Genomic DNA, 18,051 nt, shown 5'->3' on the forward strand with positions numbered 1-18,051 from the left:
GTTGTTGTTCTCCGCTTGATTTTTATTTTATTACCTCGTCTCCATAGTTACTATTTGCAAATAGTCAATAATATTGTAGGTCCATTTTATTGTTGTTCTTTCTACACGCCATTATAACACATTTTCATTTCATCATTTAATTTCTGTTGTACATATATTGTTGTATAGAAGATATATTAAAGTGATTCATCAGGTGGGAAACGAATAGATAAACCGATATGTGGTGCCATCTAGATTATCTACATTTATCAAGAAATGTTCATAAAAGTGACCCGAAAAACGGGGCTAACTCGGTAACCCGTGGCCCGATTTTAACGAAACTTGTTTTATTCTGTTTCTATTCTCATTTCATTACAAATATGGTGGTATTGTGCGCAGTTTGTGCTGTATTTAATTACAGACAAGCCCACAAACAAACAGTCTCAGAGTTTTAGTAGTATATAGATAGATTATTAACATTCTTATTTATTCATATAAATTTAATAATACATTTAAGTATATTGTTACATTGAAACTAAACTTTCGATTGAGTATTGTTGTATGTTATAACTGTTTGATACATCATTTTTTATTCTCACGTGCTTTCCTTTGGTTTGAATTTCTTTCTGTTCTAATTATTTCCTGTAAATCACCTGATGATGCTTGATTAACTCAGTAAAACGTCGTGAAATAAAAATAAAAGTTCTTCTGTCAATCCTTAAAAATACTCTTGAAATCTGTGGACCAATGACCTGTGGATACAGTGTTCTAATGTTCGCGTCTTGTTACCGCGTAAAAATAAATCATACGTATAGCACTTTGGAGCCGTGAATGCATTATAAGAGTGGTGTATTATTCGGTCAGACAAATGCAGCCCAAGAGTTGGCGGTAGGTATTGCTGACTAATTACCTTCCCTCTAGTCTATCATTTCAAAATTAGGGATGGTAGCGCATATTCTCTCACTTTTATAACTAATTAGAGACAAAGAGATTTATTTTTAGTAAAGCAATAGAAACTGGTAACTTACAACAAAGTCCACCTCGAATCAACAGTACATTAAATGCAACAGGAAATATTTAGTTACATGTAATACAATATTGATTATTCACACTCGGGTCAAATATTTGTTTAAAATACGTAATAAAACCACAGACTGAAAGCAGTATAAATAGACGAAATCAAAAGCATTTTTTAATTTCCATTTAACCTCATTATCAGTATGATTCTTGGCTTCGAATCGGTGAAATACCACAAAATATTCCTGTTCACATAGAGCTGTGGGTACGTTAAATGAGATGCCCGGCATGGCTAGATAGTTAGGGCGACCGACTCGTAATCTGCGGGTCGCGGGTTCGAATCCCCATCACACCAAACATGCTCGCCCTATCAGCCGTGGGGGCGTTATAATGTGACGGTCAATCCCACTATTTGTTGGTAAAAAGAGTAGCCCAAGAGATGGCGGTGGGTGGTGATGACTAGCTTCCTTCCCTCTAGTCTTACACTGCTAAATTAGGGACGGCTAGCGCAGATAACCCTCTTGTAGCTTTGCGCGAAATTCATAACAAACAAACGTTAAATGAGAGAAGTCAATCTTCAAATATGGATAGTGGTAGGGCGCTACTGACTAACTGCCTTCCCCCTGGTGAATCAGCATTAAGATAACGGACTTACATGTTAAAATACGGGGTTCGATTCCTTGCTCGAGAAAGAACAGACAGCCCATTATCTGACTTTGCGTTAAGTAGTTCAAATTAAGGAACGGTAAGATAGCCTTAATAACTTTGTCATTAAAATATAATACAAATATTATTTCGGGGTGAAATTTATTGCTAAAGACAGTAAGCATTCTAATACCACAATAAAACATTTTTACATAGAAGTCAGCAGTTTTCTTTACTTAGACGCCACAGTTATGTGAAAAATGAGCTTGCTACTCCTGAATGAAAGGTGTAAGATAAATTTAACACGATAAAGGTAGCGGCTTAAGTGACGAACGCAGACAGCATTTAGTGGAAAGCATTCAGTGATATTATGCGTGCGCTGAATATCTTTATACTTAAATCTATTTTTATTATTGCAATAAAACATAAATAATTTTATACTGAGAATATGTAGAAGCTTAAACATACAATAACATAATATTTTGGAACAACATGGGACCTATTGGTCCATCTCGGCTGTTCCATCCTCAAAATTAAGTTAAAATGATTAAAAGAATATTTTAAAAAATTTCAACCCAGCCTTTTTCATTAAATACTTATCAAGCTTTTTCTTAAACTCACTTAAATTTTAAGTGAGTGTAAGAAAAAGGTTGATTTAAGTTAAATTTACTGCCTCTACAACATCTGAAGGCAACCCATTCCAAAGGCCAACCACCCTGTTAGAAAAATAAAACTGTCTTAGCAGAAGATGACTCCTACCTTGCCAAAATTTATATCTGTGTTCCCTAGTCCTACTATTCTCATTGTTAACTATAAAAAAGATGATGCATTAACAGTATCAATTCCCTTTACAATCTTAAACATCTCAATCAGATTCCCCCATAACTATTCTTTTTTTTTCAAGAGAAAACAATTTGAGAGATTTCAGCCTCTCGTTGTATGACAACCCCTCCATCCCAGGCACCATTCTAGTAACTCTTCTCTGAACCCTTTTCAACACAAGTGGGGTACCTCAGGGCTCGGTCTTAGGACCTTTGCTCTTTTTGATTTACATCAATGACATAGATGAAGAGATAGTCAATAAATTACTTAAATTTACAGATGATATTAAGGTCTTGGGTGTTGCTAGCTGTGAAGAGGATGCTGCTGATTCACAAAAGGATTTACATCAATTAGTGAGTTGGGCAAATAAATGGCAGATGGGTTTTAATCATAATAAATGCAAGATAATGCATGTGGGTTATCATAATTTGAATTATAAGTATAATGCGGATGGGAATACCTTAATAGCGTTATGAATAAAAGGGATCTTGGTGTAATAGTAGATCTGTCTCTAAAGCCATCCAAGTAATGTGCTGTTGCTAGTGGTAGAGCATATAGGATTTTAGATAGAATATGAACAGAAATACTGAATACAAGTCTAAAGAGGTTATACTTTAATTGTACAGGTCACTGGTTAGGCCACATTTGGAATATTGTGTTCAGTCTTGGGCTCCTTACCTTAGGAAGGACACTGAATTGTCATTAATCCAGTTTGACTGAACTCCATTTATAATCACCCTCTGCTTTTTTCCATCCAGACACTCTTCTATTCAATTTGCTAACCTATCCCCCACACCTAAAGATATAATTTTTTTTTTACAAGCATTTATTGTGGCACTTTGTCAAATGCTTTCTGAAAGTCCAGATACACAACAAATCTACACCCTTACCCTCATCTACATAAGCAGTAATCTTTTCAAAGAATGTTAAAAGATTTGTAAGGCAAAATTTTCCCTTAGTGAAACCATGTTGACTATCCAATAAAATTCTAAACTTTGTTAAATGACTTTTAATAGACTTTCCAAAACTTTTCCACAACTGATGTAATACTAATGGGTTTATAATTACTGGGACAATTTTTGTTACCTCCCTTGAAAAGAGGAGTTACATTAGCTAACTTCCAATCCTCTGGTACCAGCCCACTATTCAAGGACTGACAAAAAAAATAGTAGTAAGTGGCTGACATATCCAATCTTTAATCTCCTTCAAAACCTTTGGGGAAATATTATCTGGCCCAGTAGCCTTATCATTCTTTAAACTTCTCAATATTTTCTTAACAAGCTCAGAATTAATGCAATCATATTGTTCGATCTCATTTCCATTTATCAACTTATCGATACTGCCTAAATCTTCATTAGTAAAAACCAAAGAAAAAGCATAATTTAATAACTCGGCCATCTCGTAATCATCAGGTACTAGCCTTCCTTTATCATCCCTCAAGAGTCCTATCCCTATCCTAACATTTTCTTTACCCTTAGTGTATTTAAAGAAATCCTAACTGTTAATTTTTACATTTTCAGCCAACCTTTTCTCATGCATCCATTTTGATGTCCTAATTTCCTGTTTCACCAACTTTCTTGATCTTCTAAATCTCCTGTCATACCAGTCAATTTAAGTTTCTTAAATTTATGATGGTTTGGTTTTTGGAGTTATACCTTTTTGATCATTATTTGGTGTACTTCATTTATAAAGTAGTTGTTAGTGGTTTGGTTGTGACTTCTTTAGAGGCTTTATTTCTTTCAATAGAAATTGAATAAAATCAATAGTATTTTTCATACTACTGTTTGTGAAATTTCTATATAAGGTTAAGAGCAATTAGCAGTATCACAGTAGTCTTTAGTAATTTGGTTGCAACCTTTTAAGTGGCTTGTCCTTCTCCCTAGTGTCTTTTTAAATTTTTACTTTTTGGATGTATGAGTGAATGCTTGGCCTTATTCCACTAGTAGAAACTACACATTACTTTTGCAGACAAGTAATTTTAAGCTTCTTACATCTGCATTACGGACTGAATACAGTATTACATTTCATGTTATGTTTCTCTTTTATTGTTTTTAAAATATGCTTCACATATTCTTGGTACAGTATTGAAAAATAGTTTTGGTGTAAAATCAGTCTTAGTTGGAGTTGAACAGGTAATACTGTAGCTCATTCACCAACATAATTTTAGGTTCATATATTTTCCTTTACCTTGTGAATATTAGTTGTGTCAGTGACAACAGTGTAGAATACCCAACCTTTCAAAACATATTTACAAAGCCTTTTGAAGGTCATATAAAAATACTCCTCAGGACCAGCATTTTCAGTCTTACTAAACATATTCATCTAGTAAAAAAGATTTTTTAACATTTTTATATTATTTCATGGAATTTTATTCACTTATGGATAGTCTGAAGTTGAATTTCTATTCTTTTGCTAAATTTTAAAGTAAAGATTAAATTAAATGGCTTGCAGGCAAGAAATCCAGAAGGTTAAAGTGGGAAATTCATAACAAGTGTCTGATGTTGATTTATTGAACCCAATATCCTGTGTAATTTTTTAGATACTCCCAGAAGAAATTTTTGAGAAGGAGGTTATATTTGTGTGGTTGATCCATTCATCACTTAATATTTTTGCTACATCTGTCACTTTGTTAAATATAAGAAATCACACTCAAAGGAAGAAGACATTTAGATGGTTGAAGTAATTTGTACTTTTAGAAATTGGAAGAAAACAATGTGTATTATAAACTCCAGAGGTAAATGGTTCCATTTTAGATCATTTTATGAGAAAAGAAACTGAACAACAGTATATCGTTTGTTTAGCAACTTTAAATAACTTGTTGTATTGCTACAGTGAATTATGTAAATATCTTTTAAAGTATTAAATTATTTGCATGCTCGATAAAGTAAGAAAGAGTATTGTTAAGAATTGAAGCTTGCTTATGTATCAAAAACATCACAATATAGCAACATTTTAATCAGGATGTGTTGAGGGAGCGAGAAGGTACTCACTCGTATGATAGAGAACGGAGTGGAGACTATTATGGCAGCAGTGACTTGCGTCAGCCAATATCCATGGATCCTTTTGGTGGTAATCAAGATTCTGAAAGAAGATTTCTTAGTAAGGATAAATTTAACATCTATTTGTTGAGTGTGTTTCTATAGAAATTTAAAAAAAAATGTGATGGGAATAGATGTAAACAGTTATAAGTAATTTGTAAAGGCAGAAAATTACCATTTGAAAAAAGGATTGCATCAAACAGGATGAATAGTCTTTGTTTTTTAAGTAATTGAAATCACTGAATACACCAGAAATACTTGATATTCTTAGCTTTATTGTACACACTATTTGGACAAAATGTGATTTTCTTTAAACACATGGAAATCTGTAGATTTAGTAATGAGATAAAGCACAATATAATAAACTGGTAAATGGACATCACTGTTACTAATGTTTAAATTGTATCTTCATCAGTCCAAGTTTTTCTTCATCTACTTATGAGGAAAATTAGAATACATTGTACTTATCTTTGACAAAAGTAGAACTTGTAATTTGAAGCAGCTGTTTTTGATATGTATGTGCATGATGTTCAGAAAGTTATTGTTTTTATGGTGAAGTAAGTGAAATGAAATATTTAAAAAAGGTTTTTCAGTTTTTTAATGCCTTGGATTCTACAGTATAACCAAGAATCGTACAAACACATTATATGTAGAAAAATATATACCACTTATTTCCTCTTTTAAATAACATTTAGTATTGTAAATTTGGGGTTTGAGATTAATGTTCTTTAATTTTCTTTCACCATTTTGAGTAAATGTTTAAGTAGTTTAGCTTGTTTTATTTTTTATTTAAAGTAAACTGTTTTTATATATATATATAATAATATGAACTTAATGTTTACACATAACTAATCTTGTAATATTTTATTTCCTTGTATAAACTTATTTCCTGCTGTACCTCTCAGATGAATTAAAAATGTAGGCCTACATACTAAACTTTAAAGAAAGAAAAGGGGGAAAGAAGTTACATTTTAATCAGTTTGCCAAAATATACAATTTCATATCTCAAAATCCTGTTTTTTGTTTCTCTGACTTTTTAGCTTGTTTTGTTTGTGAACACGACCAAATAATAGTATAAAATTTATTGTGCATTAGCCCATTACTGGCTTTTTAATATGAACAAAATCCAGGCATTGAACTTGATCAGATGCAGGCATTTTTTCATGTTGTTGTTTGTAAGTAGTACTTACTAGACAAATATTTGAAACTGCAGAATGGAATTCTGAACTGGTAATAGCATGAACAGTTATGTAATCTGTATACATATATTAATATAGCCAAATTTTACGTACTATTATTTAAACTATAGTGAAAACTGTTTTCACAAATTAAATTATTTATAATCTAATAATCACAATAATTAACTCCCCCCCCCCTCCAAAAAAAAGGACTTATTTTACTTAATGCCATTGTGGGCTAAGGAATTTTTCTTGATCTTAATTCATTCGATGTTATAATTGTAAGCCCTTTCCATAAATTATCATTTTATTAGAATTGAAAGAGTATATAAGAGTGTAGTGGAATGCCATCTGATTAATCTTTGTTGTGAAAAATATTTGCTGCACATGATTGTTTCATTTTAACAAGAAACTGTGTTTATTAAATCCTCAAGAAATACATCATGATGTGTTTCATTTTTGATATCTTGAATGAGTGAAATAATGTAATTGTTTTACTTTCATTATTGTCTTCAATCTATTTAAGTTAGTTTGAACTAACTTAAGTTTCTTAAGAGTTAAATATGTGATTAAATGTCCTCATTTAGAGTACAAGCAGCTATAAACATGGGGAGTTTAGTTTTGCCAACCCTTTTTTAGATTGTAATAGTGATTTTTCTTTAGTTTTACATAGAGATTTGGAATTGTGTCAAGTTATCCAAGGTTATAAAATTATTTCTTTGGTGTTTGTGAAAAAAAGCTGGTACTATAATAATATTCCAGGTGAACGTGAATTGCATAGAGGACGTGACATTGGTGGTCCCAGGCCAGAGGACTTTGGTAGAAATCAGGGACCACCACCTTTCTGTCAAGTCCCAACTGACTTGAGGTAAGCAAAGTCGATTTCTTTATTGAACTGCTTAGGATACAAGTGAAAATATGTATGAAGATCTTTTTCAGTTACACCAATTTTACATGTATATTGTAAAAAAATAACAATGTTATGGTATAATTGAAAATTAATTTGCATTTCAGTCTAAGGGTTGTATCTAATATGTAAAGAATGAGGGATTATTGCTACTTGTAGTATGATGCATTGTAATTGACATTATCCTTATTTTTACTTGCAAATAATTACTAGTGAGATTAATGGTTTTTTTCTTTGCAATCATATGTTAGTTAGGAAAACAAAATAAGAATATTGCTTGTTGTATTCCTTAAAATAATTCCATCACTGTGTTATGCTTATTGTATTCTTAAAATAAATCCATCTATCTGTTATGCAATGTATTATTTATTTTAGTGTTTCAAGGCTGTGTCTTATTTGACTGCTATAGTTCCATGGTTTGCTTGTTGATATAATGGACAATATTATAGATCCAATATTTCCGGAAGACGTAAAGATAACAGCAGCACCACTGATGCCAGACAGCGAATTCTAGAACGTCGTGGAGAACAACTTGGTAAACGAGAATCTCGTAGCAAGCAGCGGTCTTATGAATCAGAACGTAAAAATTTAGACATCAGTAGTGGCAGATTCAGAGGTAGGTTCTTGGCAAATAAAAGTATAAGGTTATAGTTAATCAGGAATAGACATTAAACTTTTCTTTCCTGACATAGCTACATGCTCTCACTTTTATTTGCTAGCATACCTATTACAAATCCAGTAGTTTTGTATTATCTATTAGAAGCAAAATAGGATATAAAGTAATGGTGAAAAATTCGCCAAATTAAAATAATTTTATTGATTAAACATGAAAACAACATTTTGGGCAACAGCCCTTCATGAGGTTTCCAGAATTTATCTAATAAAAGTGAAGTTATGTACTTGCCAGTTACACAATTATATCCTTATTGACTAACCCATAGAATAATGAATACAACCATCAGTGTTAACACACCACAAGACATTGGTTGTAGACTTCATATATGCATATAGACCTTTCATCCTTTTGTTATTACTAGTTTATAGGGCATTGCCTACAAGAATGTGGACAAACAAATACTTGTTACTGGCTTATAGACTTACTATTAAATACAATTTGCAACCTGTTAAATTTCTAAAAGCTTAGCATGATTTTGTATACCTTCCCCCCACATTTACACAAAAATGTAAATTTCAAATAAATTTAAAAATCTATAATTTTCTACCCTTCCATGTGTTTAATAGTGATAACATAAACTTTAGTTTAGAATCACTATTTTATGACATAATTCATACTTTATCAATGTTAATTCTTTGGATGATGAGATATATCTGATTGAGCAAGTTAGCTCAGATGGATGTAACATACAGCCCATGAGACAAATTTGGTTTGCCAGCTCATTTTGTATGGCCCATGACATGAAATTATAGTGCCTAAAGTTGAAAGTTTCTTTTTTAATATGATGGAAGTATGTTTGTCTGTTATTAAAGCTAAGAGTTTCTGCATCACAATTTAATAGAAATTTCATTAAATTGTCTTTAGAGTTAGTAGAAAACCCAAAGGGCTCATAAATTTTCAGAGGAACAAATATTATGGCCCGCCAAGTTTCAATGACATTCCAACTTGGCCACAATAAAAAATTAAGTAGTGCACTCCTGAGTTAGCTCATGCACTGTCCACATTATATATATGTATTATTCATTTTTATTTAGAGATTTATTTTAAGAGTATAATTAATTTTTTTCTGGTGATAAGGTATTTTTAAATCCCTGTATTACAGTAAAGTATCTAGCAGTAGTAGTAATAATAATAATTCATGTAAGTTAAATCCAGTGCTTTTGAGTAAGGTTTGATCAATATGTGTATTGTTTCTGCTTAACCTAGAATTTCTGGTAAGATGTAGTAATTCCTGAATTAGATCTAACCCAGAGGAATGAAGCAGAAGAATGAACAATGTATTTGAAACATATTTGAATAAAATTTTAGATAATAATCATTTGTTCATATTCATGTTGTATGGGCTTTTACTGTTATTATTAATTTTATATTTCTGCTGAGAAACATGTTGTTTTTCTATTGTTTCTTCTTCTTCTAAATACTTTTCAATTGACTGCCATTTCTTCATTTCTTTGTGGTTTGGCTTGAAACTCGGTAGGGTTATACCTTGGTCTAATATGTTCAGACATTTTTTTGCTTGGGGCCTTTTCAAGGATTTTATGAGATGAAAGGTAAAACAACCCAAAAATATTCAGTCATATTTTCAGCAATCAAGAGCTCAATATTCAAAACGCTATGCAGATGATTTCTTAAATTTTGTGTATGTTCCTTTTGTTGTAAGCTGTATGATCTGACAAAGAGTGCTAGCTCAAATATCATCCTCTTAAAATAAAAATATAAAAAAAACTTGGTGATTGTTTAATCTGTTCTCTGATTTCGATATTTTTGTCACCTATGCAGTTAACTATATATTTCTACTTGTAAAAGGTTCAGCTAATTGGTGTTTAATAAAAATGTAAAAAAAGTTAAGTAAATTTCAAACCAGTCTTTTATTATTTTCATATTCAGTGTAAGAAAGTAGTTGAAGGTAAAAATGTTTACAGTAGTGAAAAATATTAATAATGTTTTTTTTTTCTTGGATTCCAGTTAAGTATAAAAAATTCTCAGTAAATTTTGAAAAAAAAGAATTATAGATCCTTGTTTTATTTATAGGTTTTTACTAGTATTTTACTTAAAATCATAAATTTAACAGTGAACAATTAAAAAATATAAAAGTTTTCTCATTATTAACAATGTTTTCTACTTACTACTATGCTTTATAAATGGTGTAACATGGAATCATGTATATAACTTGAGCCTGTAGTAAATTATCAAGAGTATCTTTGTGGTGGGATAACATTTGTTTCACTGCTTTGAAATAAGTGGCAAAGTTCTTTTAATTCTTTCTGAAATACCTCTGGCATAAGGAATAATCAGTTACAATCTTAATTTTGTCTTCTTTTTTTTATTAAATTAATGTAGATTTTTTTTATCTGACCATTAACAAATTTGGGAGGATATTCATTTATTAATAGAGAACTGTGAATATTCTTTACTCATTCATTTTTTTAAACTACAAGGAAACTACTTGTTAACTTCTGCTACCACAGATTAGTGCACTTCAGGGTGAGGTTAATTGATGTTTAAATACTTAAGTTTATAATAAACATTCAGTAGTTTCCATTCACTGTACATGTAATCAACACATAAAGAAATACAAATGTTGTATTTTTCTTTCCAAACCATACTTACCTTTTCTCACACTAGAGCTATTACTTGAGTGGTAGGGTTTCTTCCTTTTCCCATCTAATAAGTATTGGTCTAATTTTTTCTCCCTTGCTTCAGTCTTTTATACCCCACTTAACTGCCCTTGATGATATTTGTCTCGTGATGCTCTTCACCTAAGTCAATGCACCCTCTATCCTCATACTGTATATATGCACCTCATTCAGATAATTTTATTACTTTTTCTCGACAAAAAGTCGCTAATGAGCACTAGCAACCACAAATTCAGTGTATTTTGTCTAGGTTGCAACAGGCTCTGTAGAAATGAGGTGTTTCACAAGACCACCTAGAGGCTGATTGAGTAGTATTACTGTATTATGCTGAACTGCCACTCGTGGACTATCATGCGTAAAGCATAAGGGGATCCTGCCCATCCCTGCCGATCATTGGATTGATTAAGTCGGGGTTAGTTTGTTTTCAGAGCTCCCCAATGTGCATTACCACCCATATTCTACTAGTGGAGCTAGTGAGTCCTAACCATACCCAGTTTACAGTCACTAAGGTGGTAGAATGAGGCTTTTCCTCTCTTGGAGAAATGGTAAAGTTAGGGCCCTCCTACCCGGGTCCCTAGATGTTCTTTTTTCTAGATGTCGGTATGAGAGGCACCAGGCTATGTGGGAGCCTACTCGTAATACCAGTTCAGATTTGACAATCGGCTATCTGGTTGGGTTGAGCGTGGCCCTTTTTCTTAAACAATATTGGTTCAGTACATAATTCTGAATGTAGAGTGGTCTCATCCTGGGCCCGTGGTTGAGCAGTTTGTTCCACATCTTTTCTATAATTCTGGGGGCAAGTGGAATTTACCTTGCCCACATGGTTGAGGAGTGAAGATAAGTGTTCATAATTCCAGACCAGATAAGTTCTGTTTCCTCAGGTTGAGTAGAAGGTTTGTCTACTTCAGTGTTACTTACCTTTTCGCCGTGATTTTGGTGGTTCGAAACACATTACTCTATGGCTACAGATTGGATCCACTCATAAGTGTAAATATATATAGTTATCTTGCAGTCCAATTGCCCTAGCCTCCAATGTGGGATATAGGGACCATGGTCTTATAATTCTAACCCAGAGCAGTGGAACCTTGGTTATCTGGTTGGGGCCTGGCCAGTAGTGATGATAAATCATGTAAAATTCCATCCACAATACAGGAATTAAGTTCTTGGTGAAGATCATACCTGTTCTGGATGTAGTGCAGTTCCCCTACTAGGGGTGCCAATCTTTTATTGACACATCCATGATCTATGAAGATGCTTTCTGTATGGATAATGCCCTCACTAGTCCCTCCACCTTTTCAATGTGGGATTCTAGCTGTGGTGTTAGAGGAGGTAAGTATGTTTTGAAGTTAATATTTTCTTAAATCAAAAATGTATTTCAAATAATACTTACTTCCTTTCACATTCTCCCCACTAAGAACCGGTATTAGGGATTGAGGCAGTTTCAAAAAAGTGATAACATTATCTGAATGAGTTGTTTATACAGTACCAGGATAGAGGGTGCATTGATGTAGGTGGAGAGTGTCATGAGACAAATATTGCAAAGGGCAATTAAGTGGTTTATAATAGACTAGAGCAAGCGAGAAAAAAATCAAACCAATGCTTAGATGGGCAAAAAAAGAAACCCAGCTGTAGTGTGAGAGGATGTAAGTATTATTGGAAATACATTTTTCGGTTTAAGAAAATGTTAACCTCTCAACAGTTCAATATTTTTACTATCAAAAACAAAACAAAAAATCCACACAATGCTGTTAACTATAGTTATATCTGTTGAAAACTAGTTTAAAGCTTGTTTTTCAGTTTTTACTATTAAGAAAAGTGAAAACATCTACACAATGTTGCCAAACATATGTTTTGAAAATAAGTTCAAAGGTTCATCTTTAGTTTTTTTCCATTAGTGCATTAACCACTGCGTAAAAATTTAATAAATACAGCAAAGTTTAAACCTCTGTAGTATGCTTACTTGATCTTTCATCAAATTATAGGTTGATAAATTCACTATCCATTTAGAATTGTAGATATTAATACTTTCTTCTAGTCTTTTAATTACTAAACTTGGAAATCTGCCTCGACTTAACAAATCCCTTGCATTTTTGCAAATCCTAAAGTAAAGTAAATTTTAATACAGAATTTGGCAAATATCTAATACAAATTGAATGTTAGTGGAAATCTACTTCCCAGTGTAATTGAACAGAATAGATTACCTGTGTAGTTTATAAGGAACATTTTAGCAGTGTACTTAATAACAGCTAGTATGAATTTGTTCTTGGTAATGCTACTTTGTAATTTGTTACTTCCACAGTTTCATATTACTTAAATTTATATATATTGCATGCTTTCTGTGTTCAACAAGAAGCTTCAGTTAGTCTCTCAGTTTGGACCCATATTAATGTTTTAACAGAAGGAAAAATAAGTCAAGTTTAGAAAAGGTGCACAATAACCTTGTATTGCAACTTTTTTCTTTTGATCAATTAAGAAATTTCAACTTACTAAAAGTTTTTGAGAGATTTGGAAAAAAATGTGTGTGTGTGTACATACATTTTTTTTATATATTAGAAGAAAGAGGAGCCTTTGTAGGTAGCCGTGGTCCAATGCATAGTAGATACCACAACAGGGAACGATCTCCAAAAGACAAACTACCTAATTTCTCACAACGACCTGACCGCTTCAAAGTACAGCCATGGATGGAAAAACCTGATTCCACACCTAAAGAACCAAGTTACTTTGAGGTATTCTTTTAATTTGAAATCATATTATTCTAGGTCATTAACCCTATAGAGACTGTGTTAGTGTTTTCCAACAACCCCCATTTCTGTGAAGCTATGCATAATAATGTTTATTATTATTATGAATTTACTAAGTGCATCTTCACAAATTTTGGTAAGCTTTTAGTAAACATTAAAAGTCTGTTGTACACAAAAAATCTGATATCTTAATAAGATATATTTTTCTAAAACTTTGTCTAAACTTATAGGGTCAGTTTGACTCAGACTCTAGCTAATATGAGTTAAAACTCATTATTTCATTTTTGTAGTGCACATTGGTTTATAAAACACATTTTAATACTATAAATAAATTACCTTAAGTGTTGAATGACAAGAGGAGCATAGATAGGAGCAATCTACACTTTTTTCAAAAACCAGTTAGAAAACCTCTTTTCCCTATCTTCAATTATCATCATCCCGAAACATCCAAGAAAGGTGCAGTTATTGGGGAATTAAAATAATTGATCTTAACTGTAGCGAAAAGAACGCTACATGCTCTGAACTGAAATCACTTCTTTTTGATGAGCAACGAATATCCACCTTTTTACATCCAACAAATTTTCAAGGACTGTGACACCGAAAAATCAACATTGCACCTACAACATGAGGAAATACAAATTAGCAAGAGGGAAAAAAAAATTACAATTTTGCAAAGATAACACAAAAAAAAAGATTACATTTATAGTACCTCTAATTGACTAAACTATCCCTCTCAAAAATGTAATGAAATCTGAACTGCCAATTAAAGTTGAAGAATGGCCAGATCTAAGCCTAAAAAGCCAACTTTCAAAATCTCAGTACACTACCCTACAATATAATAAAGCCAAGTGTTTTATAAAAATGTGTTTGCAATCTAAAGATGGCTGTCTTGTCTCCATTTTTGTTTATCAGCTGGCATGTAACATCTGCCATCATACGTACACTGGGGAAGTAGGAAAAACCCTACACACAAGGATAGGAGGACATATTGACAACAGCATGAAAGAAACTCAGTTGCAGATCACTTTTTAACTCATCATGGTCAAATACCTGACATGAAACCATCATTCGTTGTACAAATCCTTACCAAATACATTGACAGAAAATTTAAAGCAGCTCTTCTCATCAAACAATGACCACGGATGAATAAGGACAAGGGCTGGTGCCTATAATTATAATCAATCTGTAACTTTGATAACATATTTTATTTAATACAGATAGCTTTTAATTATTTCAACAATAAGCTTTACTAATTTATATGTCAAATGCACACAATAAAAATACACACTATAGATTCAATTAGAATTTATTATTCAAACCATTCGAAGCTTTGTACTCTCAGTTATAGTATGTGTTTTAGTGAAACGATCCTGAAGAAGCTGTATAGTAAAACATTGAGTGTCCAATTAAAGAAAAACCAATTTTGGTGTTTTAAGGTTGTTATCTTCCAGTATTAGTATTATTGCTTGATTTTCATGCTAAGAATAGATACTTCTTTTCATCTTACATATTTAATTTGCTTAACCTCCTGAATGAATATCAAAAATTGTTATTTTCTGTACCTAACACTAATTGTAGCTGAATCATTAGTGTATAGTGAAATTTAATTTTGAAAATAATGAAATAAAATTAACATACCTTTTTCTTTTAATAAATAATTTGTTTCTACAACTTGATTTCATAATTTCAACTGTTTACCTTTTCACATGTAATTTGTTTTTAATTTTATTGCCTGGATTTTATGGTGTACAGTTTATTCATGCCTGAAACACACACATCATAGTAAGAAGACATTACCAGATTCCCATACACTCACCCATTGTGCACTTGAAGTCCTGCACTCATCACCTAGTAAGCTTAGCCTTGTTAACAAAATTTCTATCCCCAAAAAGTAAATCTATCTTTAAAATATGCATTTTAAAGCATACATAATACACTTAAGTATAAAATCCAAAAATAACTATAACTGTCTTTCCTACTAAGATATAACTAGCTTATGAAATCTGAATTGCTAAGAGTAACTAAGTTTGCTTTCTAGACAAGTTACAAAGTCAAAGCAACTTGTTAAAATATCTTGATGCTAATCTTAAAAGGACTCAAACTGCAAGCTCAAACAGAATATAAGCTCTTTCTATTGTTTTATAAGCATTATTTATTATTTATCCTTCAGAGTGAAGGATAAATGGGTGGTGCTTCTTTTGTGGGTTGGAAAAATTTATTGATATCTTACTAAACAGATAATTTTGGTCCTTGGAATTGTTTATAGATTGTGTCTACATAATATAAACAGTGTAGATATTGGGCTGTTGAAGTGATTTTAACAAAATGGGGGGAGGAGGGATTGTGAAGATTGAGAATTTTTTAAATATGAGAACTTAGATAATACAAAAACTTTAATTAAGCAATACATTCAGATGTAATTTTATTGGTGCACATAAAGTAAACAACTTTTGAATGTGTAATTGGGAAACTAAACAGTCATATTGTGCAGAAGAGTCAAGTCATTGCCATAGGGTTAAGAGTCCATGTTGCTCCAACTACTGTGAATCTTGACAATACCCCTGCAGCATAATTTCCTTTGTAAAAAGCTCCATATTAAGGCTTTCCTGTCCACATCACACCTCTCCTTCCTTTCTAGAATTTAGTACCCACATCAACAGTATGTTCATACAGAAACCTGTGGATGTTTTGTATGGTGACTTGACCAGTATATTTTGGTACGAAGTAGATGAATAACTTTTAATCTCCAGTTGTTTGAGGTATGTGACATTTGAACAGATCTGTCCTGGAAGCAACTTTTGTACACACAGTTTGTGTTGTTTTTTCAAACAGATCCATAATTATTTTGCATACTGCAACAGTTTTTGGTACAGACATTTGTATTCAAGGATTCTCTCCTGTTACAAAATTTTGCTTATGTCCCAAGTTGATCTATATTCCTGTTTTTTAATACCATTAAATAAGAGGGACATCCCTGACTTGGAAATTCTAAATCCCCTGTGTGGAAACATCTTTTTAATCTTAGTGTATGTACAATTTAGATAGGAAAGGGGTTGTTGTGTACCCTTCCCAAAAGCAATCAGTTTTTGGTGAAATAACACTACCCATAAAACATTTTTATACATGACTGTATGTCATTGAAAATGGCTTCTTTGCCTGTTGACATCTCAAATTGATTTGCATATTCAAAATAATTCTAATATAACATTCTCAATCTTCTGTAGTAGAAGTGCATTTAAAGTTAAATTGTATTTCTTAAAAAAGAATGTTGTCATTATCATTAGTAGAAATTTGAAGCCAATATGACACTCAGTTTGTTTTAAATAAGCACTGGGTGTTGAAATTGTTTGGAAACAAATAGTTACTTGTGTAAATAATCTGAGCAAAACATTTTAAGTGCACATATGTTTTTTTTCCTTTAGGAATACAACAATTAGACATTATTCTTTAAGTATTGCCATTATAAAATAGAAACTTTTTTTATTTATTAGCATGATGACCGTGGGGAGTCTAGCAGAGGAAGGTTCCGAGGAGTTGGAAGAGGTTTTAGAAGTCTAGGGATTAGAGGTCGTTTTTTTCGAGGTGGTTTTAGAGGCAGTTTGAGAGGGCGAGGTGGATTCAGAGGAAGAATTTTTAGAGGTCGAGGATTTCTCTCCAAGAGTAGGTGAAAGCCTTTAAATACTAGCAACTTGAAATTTTGTTTGTTATCAGATGCATCTTAATCTACTACCATACTTATTTCCAGCACATAAAATGTATGTAAGAAGGTGTAATCAATATAGTGACATGTAACTGACCAGATTGCTTTTCTGCAATGTTTTTGTATTAACAATTAAAAAGCTGAATTTGTGAATTTCTTTGCTTAAATATGATATGTATACTGTGTCAACAGATGTTACTCACTGTAACAGTTCAGTTACTGTAATAATAAAATATTTGCTGGTGAAATTTTAGTTGGAAGTTTACCCAATTAATAAGTCTTGGTATGTAATAGATAGATAATCTATACACTACTTTGTAGGTGTATAACTTCCAGTGATAGAGCTATTATTAGTACATACTTTTTTCATTTCAAGATAATTTTAAACAAAACTGTAATGGAGTTTTTATTATTATTTCATATTGAAACAGATTAATGAAGGCTGTAAATAACGACCAAGTAATTGGGGGGGGGGGGTGTATAAGCTTCCTTGCTTAAATTTTTGTAGGCTTATCCAAATTTATAAAGTTTTTTTTAATCTGTGGCAATAGGCTGGTGTTGAAAGCAATTTGTCTTGTACATGTAAGCTTACATCCTTCAAAATTTGCTTTAGTCAGAATTGGTACTATTAACAAGGACTCATCAAGCAGGCAAAATCAGATATTTTATATTATAGTAGTTAAATTCGATGACGAGGAACCCACTTTGAGAC

General features: G+C 32.0%; 1 protein-coding gene across 3 annotated transcripts in view; it reads left to right on the forward strand.

The window, feature by feature from the left end:
- LOC106459981 (zinc finger CCCH domain-containing protein 13-like) overlaps positions 1–18,051 on the forward strand; it is a 69,931-nt gene that overhangs the window by 50,646 nt on the left and 1,234 nt on the right. Inside the window, exons 7-11 of one of the 3 annotated variants that reach the window (XR_002610687.1) lie at positions 5,409–5,562; positions 7,442–7,547; positions 8,036–8,202; positions 13,452–13,624; positions 17,131–17,303. Coding sequence is in view for 2 of the 3 variants with exons in the window: in XM_013919659.2 (XP_013775113.1) it covers positions 5,409–5,562; positions 7,442–7,547; positions 8,036–8,202; positions 13,452–13,624; positions 17,131–17,299 (769 nt within the window). In the remaining variant the exon portion in view is untranslated. The remainder of the gene's footprint in view (positions 1–5,408; positions 5,563–7,441; positions 7,548–8,035; positions 8,203–13,451; positions 13,625–17,130; positions 17,304–18,051) is intronic. The other 2 variants (XM_013919659.2, XM_013919668.2) reach the window with 2 other exon arrangements.

Source organism: Limulus polyphemus, unplaced genomic scaffold (assembly GCF_000517525.1).
Source record: "Limulus polyphemus unplaced genomic scaffold, Limulus_polyphemus-2.1.2 Scaffold31, whole genome shotgun sequence".
NCBI lineage: Eukaryota > Metazoa > Arthropoda > Merostomata > Xiphosura > Limulidae > Limulus > Limulus polyphemus.